At 36.8% G+C, this 19,143-nt stretch overlaps 1 protein-coding gene across 1 annotated transcript in view; it reads left to right on the top strand.

Moving 5' to 3' along the window:
• The window catches only part of PTPN4 (protein tyrosine phosphatase non-receptor type 4), a gene marked incomplete at its 3' end in the record, with an annotated part of 59,682 nt that overhangs the window by 17,597 nt on the left and 22,942 nt on the right, over positions 1–19,143 (top strand). The window contains exons 10-12 of the mRNA XM_079539139.1: positions 4,441–4,504; positions 10,836–11,008; positions 15,125–15,193. Of these exons, the coding sequence (XP_079395265.1) occupies positions 4,441–4,504; positions 10,836–11,008; positions 15,125–15,193 (306 nt within the window). The remainder of the gene's footprint in view (positions 1–4,440; positions 4,505–10,835; positions 11,009–15,124; positions 15,194–19,143) is intronic.

Below are 19,143 nucleotides of genomic sequence, written 5' to 3'. Positions count from 1 at the left end.
AAGCAAGCCTGAGGCAAACACAGAACATCTAAATTTTCAGTCTTCATGGTTAGTCTGGTAAATGAAAACTTGATCTTGCAATTGCAAGTCTGAAACTACTGCAATATTCAGGCCTACCTTTCTAACAGCTACTCACTCTAAGAAAGAAACCCTTCATCTCCAAGAGTTTTGAAACATTAGAACCACTTCTGGATTAGAGCTGGTTAATAAATATAGTTCTGTAATAATCAGGATGGTTTTAATTCAGGCTGCTTTTACTACTTTTTTTCTTTTCTTTTTCTGTTTGTTTGTTCGTTGGTTTTTTGGTATTGTTTTGGTGTTTTTTTCTTTTTTTTTTTCTTGGAGAAAACAGTAATAATAGAAATACGTTCTATAAAACAGCGGTAAATTGCTGGGTACGTACAATGGAAGTCATAATTAAGCTGCAAGTCCCTACTGGAAGTTAGAGGTTTCTGTGAATTCTGTTTCATATCATTTGCGTGCCAGGGATGCTGATCTAAATTCTTACTGTGGTTTGTATGTGTGTATAATTACCTAAACAGTTCTTCTTTGTATTCAACCATATCAGCTGACATCAGGGTTATTAATTTCTTCCTGTGAAGACTGTAGTACCACAATAATTGGTCTTTACAAAATAACTTAAAACAACAACAGCAAACGAAGAACCCCACCCCCACTCTGTGCATACACGCAGTTTCCTCCAACCATAGCCTTTCTTTGGCTAAGAGTAAAGCAGTAGACCTCTATCGTTCTTCTTTTGTCCTTAGCTGTACAGCTGTTCCAGTGACATCAGATCTGACACTGTTTTTCTGCTTGCTCCTGCGTAACTGGACCTGTGCAAGATGTCTTTTCAGTGCTTGGCAATTATATGGCTACAAGTGAATGTTTAGATATCCCATTTGCAGTACTCCTGTGCTGATGTTGAGACATGTGACAGGATAGACCTGTATGCATGTGGGGAGAAGTAGATGTAGAAATAGATTCACCTGTAATCAAGTAAAATGTCCTTTACGACTTACCTTAATTGAGTTGAAATTTTTGTCAAAATTACATAATGCAGTCTTTGTTATCAGAGATCATAGGGAGAGGAGGGAAGAGGGTGAAGACTAGGCAGGCTCAAGGCAAAACGCAGAGTGTATCTTTTATGTAGTGCATCCTAATTACTTTTCCTGTATTAGATGTAGTATCTGTTTTCCACAGGCTGCACTACCTGTCACAGAGACCTGGGAATCAGTGGGATCTGATCCTTTGATTCTTGAAGACCAAGGGACAAAAGCATAGAGTACCTGAGCACGTCATTTGTCACTGGATCACCTTCTCAAGAGCGGAGACGCACTTTCCTTTGCCTTTCCTTTGCCTTTCTTTTACTGTTGATGTTCCCTGGAAAGCTTTGCCTTTCACAGGGTTACCAGTTGAGCTATGGTAGTAGTACTAGTGGTAGTTAGGTAGTATTTCTGTATTCCTTCTTGGTAGTCTGATCCTGCTTCTACCTCCTGCATATTTCCCATTTGTTGGAGCTCAGTCAGAAGTTCCAGGTTTGTCCAAGCTGGTCTCCTTCCATGCTGGCCTGCTTTATGTAGCACATTAAGATTATTCTGAATTGGGATTGTCCTTGAAGATTGACCATCACTCCTCAGTTGCCAGGCCCTGCAAAGTTTATCCAAAGGATTTTGTGTACCAGAGTTCTGAGCAGACCGAAGTTTCTTCTCCCTGGGTTGTCGAGTTTGCGAGTCTGCCGCTTTCTCTCTTCAGTTTCCTCAGGATCATTAAATCTACCATCTCACAACTGCTGGAGCCAAATGTGCCCTTTACTACTAAATCTGTACAATCTTTCCATGTTTGTGAGTGGTTCTACCAAGAGCATCTTTCCTAACTGGTCAGCGCAAAACCTGTGTAATTGAAATCTTGGTCAAGTCTGCTGGATAGCTCACATTCTGCATTGTCATCCTCTCAGCAAAGTTTGGAAGTGGTAAAGTCATCAGTGAGCACCACAGCTTTCCACATGTTTGAGTACAGGTTTCACATTAGGTTAGGACTTGTAAATATCTCTTCGTTTACAAAGATTCATTATATGGTTTAGAATGTCTGAGATAATTGGAGTCTGAAAAATCATACCAGGAAAATATTACAGATGCCTGTTCTTAACCTTTACGTTGGATGTGCATCACTGGCAACAGAAAATGGAGGCTTAGATAGATGCATCTTTTGCTTTAGCCAAGTCTGGATTTTCTTAATGCCTAGCAGGTTATTAGCAGTGCATATGGACTCTTACTGCTGTATTTTTTCAGAAATAGATGAAGTTCGGGTGGCTCTTATGGCTTGAGTTAGACCTTACTGGCTAATGGAACAGTTTTGAGTCTCTTCCTGTTGAGTGGTTTCAGGCTTAATTGACCCCTGACTTTGCTCTGCCTAAATTATGGGGTAGGATTAAAAAAAGTGTGTCTAACTTTCATCTTGATTCTCCCTCAGTCATCAAAGGAAGTCATTTCCTTAACAGAAGGGGAATAGAGTTAAAGCTAGTAAAATGGTTTTATAAATTGAGTAATTTGGATTTTTTTTTTGAAGACTTTCTGTTAGCATGTTAAACAAATCTGGTGTTTTGTAGAGCATGTGCAGGTATTATTAGAAAAGACGTGCATTTAAATGATCTTTTAATAGTAGTGTACCTCAAAATTTTAGAAAACGGATTGTGATAGACTTCTGGTTCAGTTAGACTACTTAAATTGCAGTTAACTTTTTTTCTGTTTCCACAAATGGATTACTATAAGTAGTAGTGAATATCCCATTAGTACATCTTGGACTTCTCCCTAAATATTCTTACGCAATTGTTTGTTATAGGAGATGCTAAGATAACTGCTGTGTTGCCAATGAAGTAGATAGATAATTTTGTGGATCTTTACATACTTTGTGGATCTAATTCTTGATCAGCTTTTCAACAGCAGCAAATCAGTAACCTAACAAAGCCACAACTAGGTCTCTTCCTAATTACAAAACCAGGAAAGAAAAAAGATTTATGTAAGCATTATTTAACAACTGATATTCATAGACTCTCCCCACCACTTCATTATTGTTGGGAGAATTTCTCTTCACAAATCAAGGATATCCAGGTTTGGTTCCTGCTGCAAATACTGCTCCAGAGAAAATGTCTCCATTTGATTTGGTTAAGAAGATAATTTATATTGGATATAAATATATGGTTGTTTTATGTGTGTGTGTGTATCCATCCATCCAACAGAAGTGTTTGTTAATACTTTTGCTCCTTATCTTTCCAAGTGTTAGAGGGTTTTTTTTTTCAACAAGGTGATTAATATGCAAGCAGTAATTTCAGTCATTTCTGAGGTTCCTGTATATTCTTAATGAGTCAGTTAATCTCAATAACTGTGGTATTATCTTTGCTGTCACAATTTGTCTTGCCTTGGTAGCTTTAGTAAGCCAATACAGTAACTTGAAATAGTGGGACCGTAAGAGATGACAGTTCAGATTAGTGACAGAGTTCTCTATAAACAGGCAGTGTAAGAGATTAGTTGTAACCCCTGAGGAGTTTGCTTTATAATTTACCAAAAGTTAACTCTTATTGAGATTTCCTTTGAGCTTCATTAAAATTGGTAGTGAAATCATGTTTGTGTGAGACAACACTTGAATTTGGCATTCTGTATTTTTTTTTTTTAGTATCACATAGATTTTCCTTCTTGTGTTCACGGAGTTTGCTGTGGTTTTTCACGTTACAGTTACTTTTGTGATAGAAATATCACTTGTCTTTTTCCTATTTAGCACAACTATCATTTAACTGAACATCTCTGTAGTGTCTTGTATGCCTTATAGATAACCTGCAAGATAAAGCTATCTGTAGGCTGTTCTTTTCCCATGATGTGATGTTTTAAATGACTTTTCCTGCTTGAAATGTGGAGGGTTTTTCACATTATTTACTCCCTTTTTTTTTTTTTTTTTTTTTTACTTTATTTATAAATATCAATGTTATATGTAAGTGTTAATCTCCACACTTATTGGCTCAGATTTTGCTATTTGAAAACTTCTGGTAATACCTAGAGTTGAGTAAGAGCATAGTGAATGTCTTTTGGGAATTGTGTGGAGGTGAAAGTGTTTCTTAGATAGTCCAGGGGATAATGAAAGCAGTCTCAAAAGAGAAGGCTTCAGATTAGGATGAATTCAGAATATGATAGGTCCTTGAATTTGGATCTGAGAATGTAGGTAATTTAGCAGCAGCCCTAACTTAGGATAGAAACAAGTGAATTTCATTGGTCATATATACATAGTTTACAGATTTTAAATTATACAATCTGTTTTATATAATCTCTATATTATTTTTTAGCTATATAAATGAAATCCATGCTCTAAAAAGTGTATTTTCATAGAAATATTTAAGTTATGAACAATGGTTATACTAAGTGTTTAAATGGTCTGGTTTTATTTTTCATTTAGGTTGAAGATTGTAAAAATTTCTTTTAAATGCAAACAGTTTTTTGTTCAACTTAGGAAAGAATTGGTGAGTACTATTTTAAATTTGATCTAAAAAACGAGTAATGAGACTTCTCTGTACTAGATGTCTGCATTATACTTTAATATCACATTGATTCTTGTCTTAAGTCCAGTTTCATCAATTTTCTGTTTATTTCAGTTGCCAAACAGTCATTGCAGTGTTTAATAAGACTTATTTCATTTGATCTACCTTATACAAAAAAGACTTTTAGTTTTATGTATGTATGCAGGAAATAAAAATGGCTTATATAATGTAAGTATTGAAGGTTGAAAGTAAATCAATATTAAATTTAAATTTCAGAAGAAACCAAGTTAAAATGAAAAGTAATGCTTAATGCTGATTCATTTGCATATGTGCTCTGATTAAAATACGCTGGTAGGTATTATTCAGATCTAGTAATACAAAGTGGCTTTTACTTAAACAGAAGAGATAAGAATGCCTTTGCGGTTTTGAAGTACCTAGGGTAGTTGGTTTATGCATACTTCTGTATTTCTTGGAAGAAAACTGAGGCTTTACATGAAAAATAAATATACTTTTTCTCTTGTGATATTTGCTTCCTACTCTGTGAAGCACCGTAGGACTAGTGAGCAGTTAATTCAGCAAGAAATTGATTGTTTCATGCCTCCAAGAGATAGGAATCTAAACCCTTACAGACTTGGAAAAGAATTAATTAAAATACGGGTATGTGATTAACTCATTAGATTAGTTAAAAGGTTTTGTGCAGTCCTTATTTACAGCTGAAAGGATTTAAAGACCTAAGTATAGAGTTACTAAACAGAGGAAAAAAAAGAAAAGATATATTTTAGACAGAAATACATTCTAAATATTATAGAACTACTCCAGATTCAGAGACAAATATGTAGGAGGGAACTCCTGTTACATCAGAACAGGCCAGTGGTTTGTGACCAGCAACAGCAATTTGAGCTGCTCATCTTAACAGCAGGAGGCCCAGGAGTTTGAAGTTCTCACAGATGGAACTACCTGACTAAATACAGATCTGCTGTGTTAGCTGATGGGAGGAGGTTGACGTTTCTGCTTAGAGCAGCATGAGTATGCTGTCAGTTTAGAAAGGGGAGGTTAAAACTGAACAAGGATTTTGGAGAAATTGTGTGGGAAGAAATGAACTTTGGCTATTGTGTGAAATGAACAAATTTACCTATGATACAGGCAGAAAAATGGTAATAAGTATTGTATTTTCTGTTATTTTTTAATACCCCACATATTACTTGGACCAGGGTGGAATTGATATATGAACTAATATTATTTCTCCTCTGAGATGATTTATCTAAAGCAACAAATTAAGAAGACTCATTCTGTTTTTCTTTAAGCTCTTATGTATCAGATGAAAACTGACAGCAAGAACTTCATTTTCATTTATTTCAAGTCATGAATACCTTAAGATCAAAGTAGAAATTTGGCTTCCAAAGAAGGCATACTTTAACTTATTAATCAAATCTAATATTAAAATTGTTATTTCCAAAGTTATTTTCCCTGGGCAGACTCTTTGGAAGAGATTCATCTCGCCTACATTCGGTGTCAGTTAAGTTTTATGATATTTTCTGTTTCGTGATGGTTAATGAACCAGTTGCTATTTATTCAGCTACTCACTGGACTTCCTCTGTGTAACCAAGACACTTGTGAAGACTGATACTTTTTGCATAAATTGGAAGTGTGTTTTAGAATAAGTTCTCTGGTATATGCTTGCTTTTAGTTTCCTTCTTTAACAGTAGCAGGAACCTAAATGGCTTCTTTTCGGTAGTAGAAGCCAGGTGAAATGACTTCTGTTTGCACATTCCGTATGTGAAATATCTCTAGACTAGTTCTTTGAGTGTATATTGAAAAGCATAGTTATACAATATGGTAGTGAAAATGTATTCATGGTATGTCGATGTGTTTCGAAGTGTAAATACATAAGGAATTTTACAGCTCAATGCCCATATTTTTTTCTAATGGAAAGCTGAGATACTCTAGGATATTAAAGTGGTGAACTTGGGAGAGAAATTTTGCAGTATTTCTTCCAGACTCTCTCATGTGCACTTTTTAAGTGGTCCAAAACAGATATATTTGAAATACTGCTAATGAATATTGAGAACTTTTAATTGCAGTTGTCCTTAAAAATGCAAGTGCCTTATCTTTCAATCTCCTATTAAATTAATTCTTTATCTTGGCATTGCTTAGAGGCATCAATATAAGTAAAAGAATTATTTGACTGCTTTTTAGTAGATTATATCTGTCTTGTAAATTAATCATTTAAGGGAAGCCAGATGAAGCACTTTTATGTCAAAGTGATTTTCCACCGGTAGCATAATATATTCTTGAATGAAAGTTAGTTGTATAGTCTGTCAATTATATAACTTGAGTTGATTTTCTTTTCACTCTTTATTTAGTTTGAGGGGTGAGGAGAAAGAATAATGTACAATTTCTTCGTACAGCATTGGAAGTCCTCTGAGCTGTAACTTCAGTTGCTGTATTCTTCACTGGATTTTGCATTCTCATGTTTTTGCTTATTCAGGCTGTTCCATATTCTGCTTCCCTTGCTCATTTTGAAGCTCTTCCAGAATTAATCAGTATATATTCATTTGTCTATATGCTTCCCTAAGCATTGTGGATTATGGTTGGTTGCAACCTTAACTGCTGTTATGTCACAGAATCATAGGGGTTGGAAAGGACCTCTGGAGATCATCTAGTCTAACTCCTGCTAAAACAGGTTCCCTAAAGTAGGTTACGCAGGAAAAGCATCTAGGCAGGTTTTGAATATATCCAGAAGTGACTCCACAACTTCTCTGAGCAGCCTGTTCCTGTGTTCTGTCACCGTCAAAAGTAAAGAAATTTTTCCTTGTGTTCATATGGAACTTCCTGTGTTCAGTTTGTGCCTGTTGCCTCTTGTTATGTTGCTGGGTACCACTGAGAAGAGCCTGGCACCATCCACTTGATTTGAGATACTTGTAAGCATTGATAAGACCCCATCTCAGGGTTCTCTTCTCCAGTCTGAACAGTCCCAAGTGTCCCAGCTTGTCTTCATAAGGGAGATGCCCCAGGCTTCTAACCATCTTTGTAGTACTCTGCTGGACTCTTTAGAAGTCCCTGGTCTTTCTTGACCTGAGAAGCCCACGTTTGGCCTCACCCATGCTCTTTTTAATGTACTCCAGGATACCATTGGCTTTCTTGGCCTTAGGAAGGCTGGCTCATGGCCAACATGTTGTCCACCAGGATTCTTAAGTCTTTCTCTGCAAAGCTCCTTTCCAGCGTGTCAGCGCCTAAGCTGTGCTGATGCATGAAGTTGTTCCTCCTGAGATGTAGGATTGTCCTTGCACTTGATGAACCTTATCAGGTTCCTCATCACCCAGCCTGCAGCATCAGATTCCCAATCATAGAATCATAGAATGGCCTAGGTTGAAAAGGACCACAATGATCACTTAGTTTCAACTGCTCTGTTATGAGCAGGGTCCCCAACCACCACACTAGGCAGCCCAGAGCCGCATCCAGCCTGGTCTTGAATACCTCCAGGGATGGGCAACCTGTTCCAGTGCTTCACCACCCTCTGTGTGAAAAGCTCCCTCCTAATATCTAGCCTAAACCTCCCCTGTCTCAGTTTAAAACCATTCCTCCTTGTCCTATCACTGTCCACCCAATCTCTGGCGTACTTCAGTAGCCTTGATTCTAGACAGCCAAAGTGTTCAGCACGTTCATCTATTCTTTTAGAGCCCAGATATCCAATGATAAATTGAGTCTGTAGAAAAACAGTATTATATTTTTTTTTTTGCCCCTAACAGAGGCCTGCCTTCAGTGTTTGAGTAAAAATTTTATTTTCAATAATGTATCCAAAGCTTTTTTTAAATTACTATTCTTACTGACTTGCAAAAAGAGCTTAAGATAGATTTGTAACGTGCTGTATGGGTTTATCTGGCAAAGTACATACTTGATCTTAACACCAGCATTCATTAGGTACCTAGCCAATTGTTTCCTAATCCTACCTATGTTTCTGCCTTTTTTTAATGAATATCTGATGTGTCTAGCACAATCTTTGTTGTATTTTAAGCTTCCAAAGGACTTCTGTCCACTATTTGTGTAAAAAGTTGAGTCTCTGGTGCATCTGTTTATAGGGTTAGTCTTTGTTCTCTCAGAGATGGGGGTGGGGAGTTTTTGCTTTGTTCTGGGGGTTTTTCTTTGTTTAGGCAAAGTGAAGGAGACTCACTAGAGAATGTTTTTAATCTGATTTTTCTCCTGAGCAGAGTGAGATCTGCTTTTAAGTCTCTACTTCAAAATAAGCAAAGTGGGTTTGAATTAATGTTGCTACCCAAGGCAAATATCCAAGGGCTAAGCTGTTGTGTGCAAGAGGGACTCTAATATCCATTTTTTTGTTTATTTTTTTTTGTCCTTTTAATAAAAGGCATCACAAACATAACTTAGATTTCACTTTGCAGTTTTCCTTCCAGTATTTCTTCTCAGATTCTGTAGGTAACCTGTCACGTAGTGCGCATTTTAAAGGTTGTGATTTAAATTAATTTACATGCTTTTTGGCTCCCCAGTGGTTTCACCCTCAGGCTCCAGCCTCTGATCACCTCTGTCGCATCCCAGCTGCTTCCCTCTTCCCCCTTCTGCAGCGAGCAAACTGGCTTACTCTCTCTAACAAGAACTCTGGGCGCAATTAGTGAGAAAATCATTTCAGAACAGAATCCAACTGTGACTCCCTGAGGTAGTCTTCTAACACTATCTCAACAGACTTAAAACCTTGAAATACCTGTATGTCATACTATAGAGCATTCAGAATCTTCCCTGAGCTTTGTGCTATGAAAATGTTCTCATAGACTTCAGTGTAACCTTTGTGGTATTTTACGTGCTTTTGACTGAAATACTGTAGGTATTAACAAGCATTGCCTCTGGACCTTATGGTGAGCCCAAATTTAATGGAAAAGAGGGGCAATCTGTTCTAAACCCTGCTACTAATCAGCAGAACTAGGGCTTGTACCACAGAAGCACTAGCAAAGATAAGTCGCAGGATGTGTTTGGATTTTACAGAACCTAGAAGGGCAGATAGGGAGAAGAGTGGTGCACTTTAAGCCCACATCTTATACCCTTCTTCACCCTAAAGAATGATTCCTGGCTGTAACTGAGATGAAGGGCAGGGTTTGATAATCTGTTCTCCCTACACTGCAATGAAAGCCACAGAAGCTATGAATAGAACTATTGTTGAAGTACCTTTAAAGCTCTGAAACCCCAAGTTCCTGTGAAGGTGCTGTTTCGCATTACAATTAAGCTGATATCTCCACAGTTCCTTCTCATCATGCTTACCAACTCCTCCTTCATGCTACTTGTCTGATCTGGTGATGATGGTGATACGAAAATCATGTCAGCTCATTCTCTAGAATATAAACTAAGGGAAGCAACAGGTTGCTTTGTTTTTTTTTCGTCTAACCCATAATTATAATGCTTCAAGAGTGACAAGAAAATGGACGGACATCAGTTCATATAACTTCATATCCTTTATACTGAGCTGAGGAGCTGAGATGGTCTGTAATTTTACAAAATTGTTCACGTTTAGGATAGGAATGCATTTTGTTTACAATGCTACTATACATTTTCATTTTGGGGGAAGCTTTTTTAAGCTGAATAGGGAATGGACAGTTTCTGTTAACTAGTTTATCGCTTAATTTTTTAGTGGTGGTTAACACATCTAGAAAATACCAGGGCAGTTGGTAATAAGGGGAAATTAGGAAGAGCTATCTGTGTAACTCTTGTAAACTGAAGTACATAATCACTTTTTAGATCATTGCCTATAATTTACTGACTGTCATCAATAGATAATCAGAATTTGCAGTTCAATTTCAAAACCCAGTTAATTCTTTGATCTAAGTTCATCACGTGAGTAAAAGTGCAGTGTTTTTCTGAGCTATTAGTCATAATGCTCCAGTATGTTGACAAATTTGAAGAGCAGTCCAGCAAAAGCTTACCTTGGAAAAAAGAGTTTGCTGTTAAGTAAAAGCAGTGAAAGGCACATTGGCTTTTGAGTTCTTCAGTCGCAGGCATTTATTAATGTATTTTGGGTCATGTTTTTTGGGACCATTTCTTCCCATCTAGACTTGTTTCATCACACCTGTGAACGAGCTCACCTGGAAAAATAAAAACAAAATGGCTGTAGCCTTTAAAATGTTTTTAAAGAAGGTCTTAGTGGTGTTTTTCAAAGATTTTCTAATACATACAGTCAATGTAAAATTAGAGAACTACATCAAAAGGCATAATTTGGGGGGAAAAAGATTGCAAAGGCCTCAGTATTTATCTTGATTTCAAGTGTGACTGGGAATAATTTTCACCTGAAATCCTTTTTTCTCACTTTTAGCATGAATCCAGAGAAACATTATTGGGCTTCAATATGGTGAATTACCGAGCATGTAAGAACCTGTGGAAAGCCTGTGTTGAACATCACACGTTCTTCCGTTTGGACCGACCGCTCCCCCCTCAGAAGAACTTTTTTGCACATTATTTCACTTTGGGTTCAAAGTTCCGGTACTGGTAAGTGCTGATGTGAAACATATAGGGAAGAACATAAACGAATAGACAGCTGATTAGTAAAGATAGCCAGTTATCTAGAATTTATTTTGAAAGGTGTGTCAATTCAAATACTTTTTGAATCCTGTCTTCCTTCATCTTCCTTCTTGGGGTAGGTTTCAAGTATAAGTAATTTTCTGGAGGAGTTTGGAAATATAATTCATATGTTATTAACAGTCATTATTGAGCTAACACCTGATATCTGTCTCACAGACTGTGTTTCTTTGCCTGCTTACCTGCAGGATTATGTTTATTTATTTATTTTAGAAGTCTCAAATTCTAAGTGTTCTTTCTGTGTTTTGTAGAAGTGATGAATGTCAGGCATTGCATGCAGCAAGTAAACAGACCTTAATAAAGATCATATAAAAGTCAGCCAAGAGAAACTTGTGCAAGTAAAGCCAACTTAAGCTAGATGCATACAAACAAGGTCCTAGATGAAGACAAAAGGCATATAAGTTCTGCACGAAGGACAGTTTAGTGAACTTTGTGAACTTCGTGAAGTTTAGAAAGCAAGGATGGAATTTATATAATTAGAAATTATCAATTTAATTAGAATTAAATAATTAGAATTAGATAATTAGAAATTATCAATTTAAGTAAGCAAAAAGCTTGAAAGTCCAGAGAATGACAGTAGTGTAACTGTGATCCCCGGGTATAATTTGTACTGTAACAACTGAGTGGGTGGTATTGTTTTTTTAAAGTGCTTTATGCTTGAAATAAAAGAAAAGTAAAGTAACTGAGTTAACTGTCGCTTCAAGCGAGGCAGAATGCCTGTGGTTTAAATGGTGCCTAAAGTAGAGAATAATGGAGCTACTACTAATCATCTGTCTAGAATGGCAACAGTATCTGTGACGTACAAAGGGAGATGATGAAAAAGCTAGAAAGCACAATAACGGGCTATTTCTGTTTCACTTGTGAATTGCATAAATGTATAAAAAGGAAAGTAATTCACAGGCTGAATTTTTGTACCATCTGTTTCTTTGACTAACATTCACAGCGTCCATTTGAGAAACACCATTCTGCAATTCCAAACAGTGTTTGAGAGTTGGTTCAATGTTACTGTCATGAATTTGGGGAAGCTTTTTCATTTCTGAGCAGATTTTGAATCATTGTGGTTGCTATAACAGAATAGCTCTTTGATGGTGACATTCAACTTATGGTAATGTAAGCTGAAAAGGGAAACTATAAAAATGAGGAAGGTCATTAAAGTTAATGAAGCAGCCAAAAGGCTAGAATTTGTGCAAGTAGTTTGAGAGCTTGTTTAGAGACTGCATAATAGCAGTAACGTGACATACAAGGAGAGGTTAAGGGCACTGGGCTTGTTTAATCTGAAGAGGAAGCTAAGGTGGGGGCTTCAGAAGCAAGCATAAAGCTACTGCTAGGTCAGATTCAGAAATGGTGAAATCAAACTTTTGTGGGTGATGGCAAGTGGTAGAATAAAGGGCAACAGCCACACATTTACCTTCAAGAGTCAAGCTGGACTTTGGGATTTGTTGATTTTTTTAAGGAGACTAGTTCTTTACTGGAACAAGTCACCCAGAAAGGTTGTGGAATCTGTCCTTTTGGATAGATTCAAAACTTGGCTAGACTAAAGCCATGGCCAGACAGGATTTAGTGTTAGCAGATGGTTGGATAGGAGCCTCCTAGCCAACATTTCTATGATTAAAGTGAGCTAACAGAATTTTAAACTACCAGGGCAAGAGAGAATTATCTCAATTTCTAAAAGAAGCCATATATACAAAATTGGTCAACTATTGAATATTCAATATTCAATCTGTTACTGGGCTGAAAGCTTCTAATGAAGCAAATTTCAGAGCAAGTTTAAAAAAAAAAAAGTTGCTACAAAGAATGGGGAAAGCTGCTCATGAAAATATCAAACTCCTTTAAGCTATCCGCGGGTTTTCAAAGAGGTGCTTACAGCATTCCTCACCAAAGCCTCAAATCCAGTGGCCAAAACACTAGGACTTTTACTGAATATTATTGTAGGTCCAGTCTTCATGTTGAAGGGAAGTTGCCAGTGAAATTGTGTACATTTTTGTGGTAAAAACCTGAGTTGACTACAGAGTTTTGGTGGTACTTGAGTGATGAATGAGTAGGTAATAAAATGGCAGCTGAAGCTGAATGTTCAAAAATGCAATGTGTATGTTTAGAGTGAAAAGAGGAACATAATTATAACTAATATGTCACTGTCTTGGACCTTTTAGGTAATTCTATGAAAACATAATTAGTAGGGATCAATGCAGATACAATGTTACAGTTACTTGAAAGGGGTTAAGAAAAATACAAATGGCTTACTGCTTGTCAAAGTTAAAAATGCAAAACCCCAAGAAGTTACCAAAGACAGGAGCTTTGAAAAGAAATATTTTTTTTTTTTTTTTTAGTGTTGTAGAATTGTGGTACCATACAGTTCAGGAAGGCAGCGGATGTTGTCCAACACGCTGCTCAGAGCAGGGTCTGCTTTAGCAGGTGGCCTAGCACTGTACCCAGTCAGATTTTAAATACTGTGTATTCTGTCTGTAATTCTGCTTAAGTTGAATTTCCTGTGTTTCAATTTGTGTCCTCTTTGCTACCCTTTATCCTGTCACTGAGGTCTTCTGAGAAGAGTCTGGCTGTCTTTTTGACACACTCTAACAGACAACTGTTTATACAGGCTGATTTGATTCCCCTGAGTCTTTCCTTCATGAGGCTGAAATCATATACCAGGTCTCGGCTCTGTCTGCCGCTCCACACCAGATGCACCAGATTTGTAAATGTTTTCACAGCCCCTTTGCTTGACTTGCTCCAGTATGGCCATGTGTTTTGGGCTGCCCAGAACTGGACGCAGCACCCACAACGTGCTCTCGTGCAGTTGAGTACCTTTCCATCCACTTGGCCCCCAGCCTGTCACTGGGGCTGTTCCTCCCCAGGGGCAGGTCTTTGCATTTCCCTTCTCTGAATTTCTGTTGGTGCATTCACACATTCAGTAGTCAAATGGTGAAATTCTTTTCTAAAAGGATATTGTAAAGCCTGGAAATCTACTTTAACTCCAAAAAGCACATAGAAAACAGATTTAGTCTTGTGATTGCCACTGATCACAACTTGGACCAGTATTGGTCCCTGGAGTGACCTGCAGTTATGTATGGAGTTTTAAATGGAAACAATAATTTTTGAAGTCATACTTTATAATTTTCTCTAAAAACAGCTGCTATTGGGCATTATTGAGATAAATTTCCATCTAGTTCCAATTTCTTATTCTGAGTTTTCTAACTGACAGAGATTATTCAGACATGAATTACTCACCATCTGATTTCCTAATTATGTTGTATTTAGTGTTGCATGTATTCTGTAATATGCATGTGAAAGCAACTAATTATTTTTTTATTTTATATCACTGTATATGTTCCCTGTAAGGGACAGAAAAGAGCAGAAAAATATCAATGTCTTTGTAGGACATGCATGCATGTGAAGTAATAAAAAGAGGGAGTTCTGCTGCTATCTAGGCACCAATTCTTAACCTCTATAAGCACTCTAAAAAACATCGTATTGTTTTTCAAAGCAAATTATGAAATATAATCATGGAATAAAGGATCTTTGCTTTGACACGGGAGATGTGGTCTTAAAGGAAGAGTCAGCAAGTTCCAGTTTTGTGTTTGAGAAAGCAGAGTGCAATTGTGATGTGTTGATCTGTGTTTCTTAATGATAATTTGCTGAACTAAGAAGCAGTTAAGTTTTTTTTCTTTTTAAACATTTCAGGGAGTAGTTTAGGAGGAGTGCAGTGGAGATGCATTACTTTTAATTGTGTGTCTGTGACAGAAAAGATGATAGTCCAGAGAATAATCCAGAAGATACAAGCAGAACGTGCCTGTTGCTTTGGATAAAAGGAAAAAGGAGAAAAGAGTTTTGTTATGTTTCATATTAATTGGTCTTTGTTAAACTTTGTGAAAGGAGACTTATGCTTACCCAATAATATCTAAGGTTATACTATACCGAAGCTAGTGCCATTGCTTGAGCAGTAGAATTTTTCTTGAGATGGTTCAGTTCCAAGCAAGAAATTATTATCCTAAGATGATTGCATTTAATGGATTTTGGTTTGTTTTCCAGTGGGAGAACAGAGGTCCAGTCTGTGCAGTATGGCAAAGAAAGAGCAAACAAAGACAGGGTATTTGCAAGGTAAGCAGTTTACATTTGTACTGGATCAATAAGTGTTCTGTTTGTGTATCTTAAGATGCTATGGGGTTATTGTTTTCTGTTTGTAAACTTGCAAAATAGGGAGTCTTTTGTTCACTGTTGCTGTTGGCATGACTTGATTGTATCAAGGAGCTAAATTTTGATGTGGGTTATTATTCAGGCAGCCAGAAGTGGAAGAGAATCAGAATTGCCTTAATAGTTGTATGTATTTGCCCTCTTTGTGCTGTTTTTATTGCAGAGAATATTCTTTTAGCCATTATCTCAATATTTGAATGTTTAATCCCTGATAACAACCTTTGACTGACTTCTGTTAGAGTAATGGTGAGTGTCTGACTGAATGAGAACAGTTTTACCACTGTGGCCCCAGTAAGGTGTTGGAATGATGGAAAAAACTGGACTGCAAGTATGCTGTTGCTGTAGATACAGGGGGGGAAAAAGTCCTTACAAGCAGGGAGCATCCTCTGCACTTTTTATCTATTTAAGCTTTTTTTTGAGCTGAGGAATGTCTTTAACACGGTTACCCATTAAGGAACTCTGGAGTTCAAATTCGAGATGTTTTTCTGTATTTATGTAAGGGACAGTTATGAATCAGCTAAAAACTGTGTAATGTATGCTGCACTCTAAACTTGGCAATTTCATGAGAAGAAGTGGGATGAGGAAGGGCTTTTGAGGAGCATTTGCTTCATTTTAGAAATTCTTATTCAGTAGATGGCACTCTCTTCCCTTTGAATCAAAGCTAAACAAGTGCAGCTGGAGTTGTTTGTCTCTTATAACATATACTCTGGTTAAAACTGAAACCTGTGGCTAGAACCGAATGGTGTTTTTTCAAGTCTTTTCTTCTTAATAAAATACTTGACTTTCCTATATTCTCTAATTACACTTCACTTGCTTTTAGATAAAGCAATACATCACAGTTACCTTTTGGGCCGATTACTGAAGTGAATGACTGATAAATGGCTGATTGATGTATGGATCTGTCACAGAGTGGACTGAATTTAATGGTGTATTGTAACAAATACACCTTTGGAAGGCTTTTAATAGTTCATCTACTTTTCCCTCCTGTCTTCCCTGAATTTTCCATTATGAAGATTTTTAGTATTTTAAAGGATGAAAAGAGCAAGAAACGTGAAGTGTTTGTAGAACAGAGCATGCTTCAAAAAGCTTAAGCGAAGATTGTTATTATCTTTAATTCCTTTTCTCCTAAACATTTAAGTTTCAGGCTGAAATACCATTCAGCCCCTCTGAATTCATACTGAAAGTAAATTGTGTTTTAAGGTTTTCCATATATCACATGGATTTTGTTCCTGGAACCTCCTTTTTTCATTCTGAGCGTGTTTTTCTTGAAATAATTGCATTGTTGAACAGCTTTTTAACCTCTCAAGCAGTGGGTTTGCTTCAGTTGTTTCAGGTTTTGAAAGTTCATTTTGGTGTCATTTTCCTTTTGATATGAAACTATAAGCATCTGAGCTTTGCAGTCAGGATTTTCTTAAGAGTGAGGTGGCCACTTAAAACCAACAGTATTATTTTTTAAAAATTATTATTACCACATAAGAAGACTTACTAAAGATCAGTTATGATCTCTAGAAAAAGTACTGGATGTTTTTTCTAAAACTGTCCACATTTACCCTCTGTTTCCCTCTGTTTGAGCTAATACTCTCTAAGCAAACTTGTAAGTTCTTTTGTTGTACAAAAATGATGCTTAAGCTGAGGTGTAATTTGCACATTCTATTTGTTCTGAGATGGGAAATGGTGACTGCCATTGCAGCATTCAGCTGGCCTTCACATGCCCAGCAGAACAGAAAGAGCACAAGGTATGGAAATGAAATTTCCCAACATTCATTTGAATAAATCAAGCTTTTTTAACCTACAGCTTCCAGGCTTATCTCTTTTTCCTCAGGATTTTAATTAAAATTAATTGATGTAGTCTTCATGGATTTATTTTTTTTATCATAAAAACGTTTTAGAATCAATTTTAAAATGGAGCCGTAACTCCAGCAAAGGAAGTAGTATGTGATATGATAAATACTTTTTTTGGAGGCAGCTACGCAGTTTCATGCTGCACTAACTGCAGCATTTAAAGGACTATTGTTGTAGTTCTTGACATTTTTTTTAATCTCCATTACAGCTATTTTCTTGGCCTCATTTGTTGTAGGATGTTCGCAATCCATAAAAACCCATCAGAATTCCCAGGAGCATAATAAAAGTGAAAGTAGATTATAGAAGTGAAAAAGTTCAATCAAGTTGTGAATTGATTTCTTAAAGAACATTGCTCTCTATCTAAAGGTCCTTGCAAATATTCTGATTTTATTCAACCCCAGTGGGATCTGTTGGATATGAGAGGAGGTTGTGGGTATGTGTTGTGTGGTAGTGTGTGGGCATCTCAGTTGGTCTGCATTTCTAAACTCTTTATCATGAACTTACAATCTCTATTTCCAGCAACCCAATCTAATTGTTTCAACCATCCAGTCATTCAGGACATTTAAATTCCTCTTTCTTCAAACTGCATGTCATTTTGTGTTATTTCTGCAGATTTTTATGTAATTTCAGTCTCTTTGTCGGAAGTTGCAGTGACCAGTTTTGCTGAGAAATTCATTCCCTGTGCTCTTTGTCAAAATACAAAGGAAAGCAGAGGCTCCACCTTATATTTCTTTTTGGGATATAAACGATTTAAGATTTCTACTTGTGTTTCCCAAATCACATTCTCTGTGCCTTCTTGTGAGAATTTAGCACTCCAGCTGTTGGACCCAGAACCAAATTTTGTCTTTGAAAGCATGAGCTTTGTTTATTTAGCTTTAGCCAATACCACTTGTGTCATGCATTTTTAGTTGTGTTATGTAATTTCATCCCACCTGCTGTGTTATTATATTTGATGTAGTATTGCAGCTCCAAAGACAATTTCTGATTTTGGGGTGCAGGTGAAGTTTTTGGTTTCTGTCCCTTCTCAGATAGGCAGGACTTCTTCCAATGTTTTTAGGTGTGTTTCTGTAGATAAACCAAAATTAGCATGAAATTAGAAAGCAGCTTTCTCTGCTAAGTAGCAGCCCCTTGTGATGGGGCTCAGTGGAAGCATCCAGAGTGAGCAGACAGATGCAGAATTTAAAATTTCAAAGCTTATTAAGGCATTTCAAAAGGTTTTTTTTCTGGCTTCTTTCCCTTCTCCCATCTCCCGATCTGCACAGTGCTTTAAGGAAGCTATTGGAATATTGTAAGGAATGAGTAATAAAAGAGAAATTTGCAGACATATTTTGCAATGTATCTTAAATGTTAATTAAAAAACCTCAAAACTTATTGTTAGATTTCTAAGTATTGGTAAGGGAACTAGTATGAAAAAGCTGCAGCACTGAGAAGTTTAGTGCTGCACTGTGGTAACTTTTTCTTTGAAATTTCTGCAAAGACAGGAAATAAAGGCAACAAACATGAGTGGGTGGGACTCTGAGGTTAGAGCTGTTAATAAAATAATTGAAACGAACCTTTGCTGATAAACGTTGCAGTTGTTTGTCATGGTATTGATTTAATTTCTGAAAGATCCAGACCCTGTCCACAGTAAAAGGTGAGTTTTCCTAACATTGGATTAAATTGGTACGGAAGCGATGCTTTTCTCATTTCAAACGTGTACTTATTTTTTGCATAGGTTGAGGAAGTTTGTTCAACATGTAGTTACAGACTGAAGGTACAGTGGAGTGAGTTGTTTTTGAAGCAGTCAGAAATTACATTTTTGGGGAAAACGCGTTTCTTCCTTGTCCCCATGCTTCTATGTCTGTCTTCATAGTTTATTTCCTGAATAATATAGAAAATAAAAGCGCCTTTCAATGTTTGTGTGCATTTAGAAACAAAACCAAAACAAAAACGACACAAAACTTCCCTGTAGTCCACTGTTTTTTTTTTTTTTTTTTTTTCCACTGGAGATGGATGAATAAGATTCCATAAGTGCC

This window comes from Tetrao urogallus (assembly GCF_951394365.1).
Source record: "Tetrao urogallus genome assembly, chromosome: 8".
Taxonomy (NCBI): Eukaryota; Metazoa; Chordata; class Aves; order Galliformes; family Phasianidae; genus Tetrao; species Tetrao urogallus.
The sequence above is the reverse complement of the archived record's forward strand: the minus strand, read 5'-3'. Positions and strand labels throughout refer to the sequence as shown.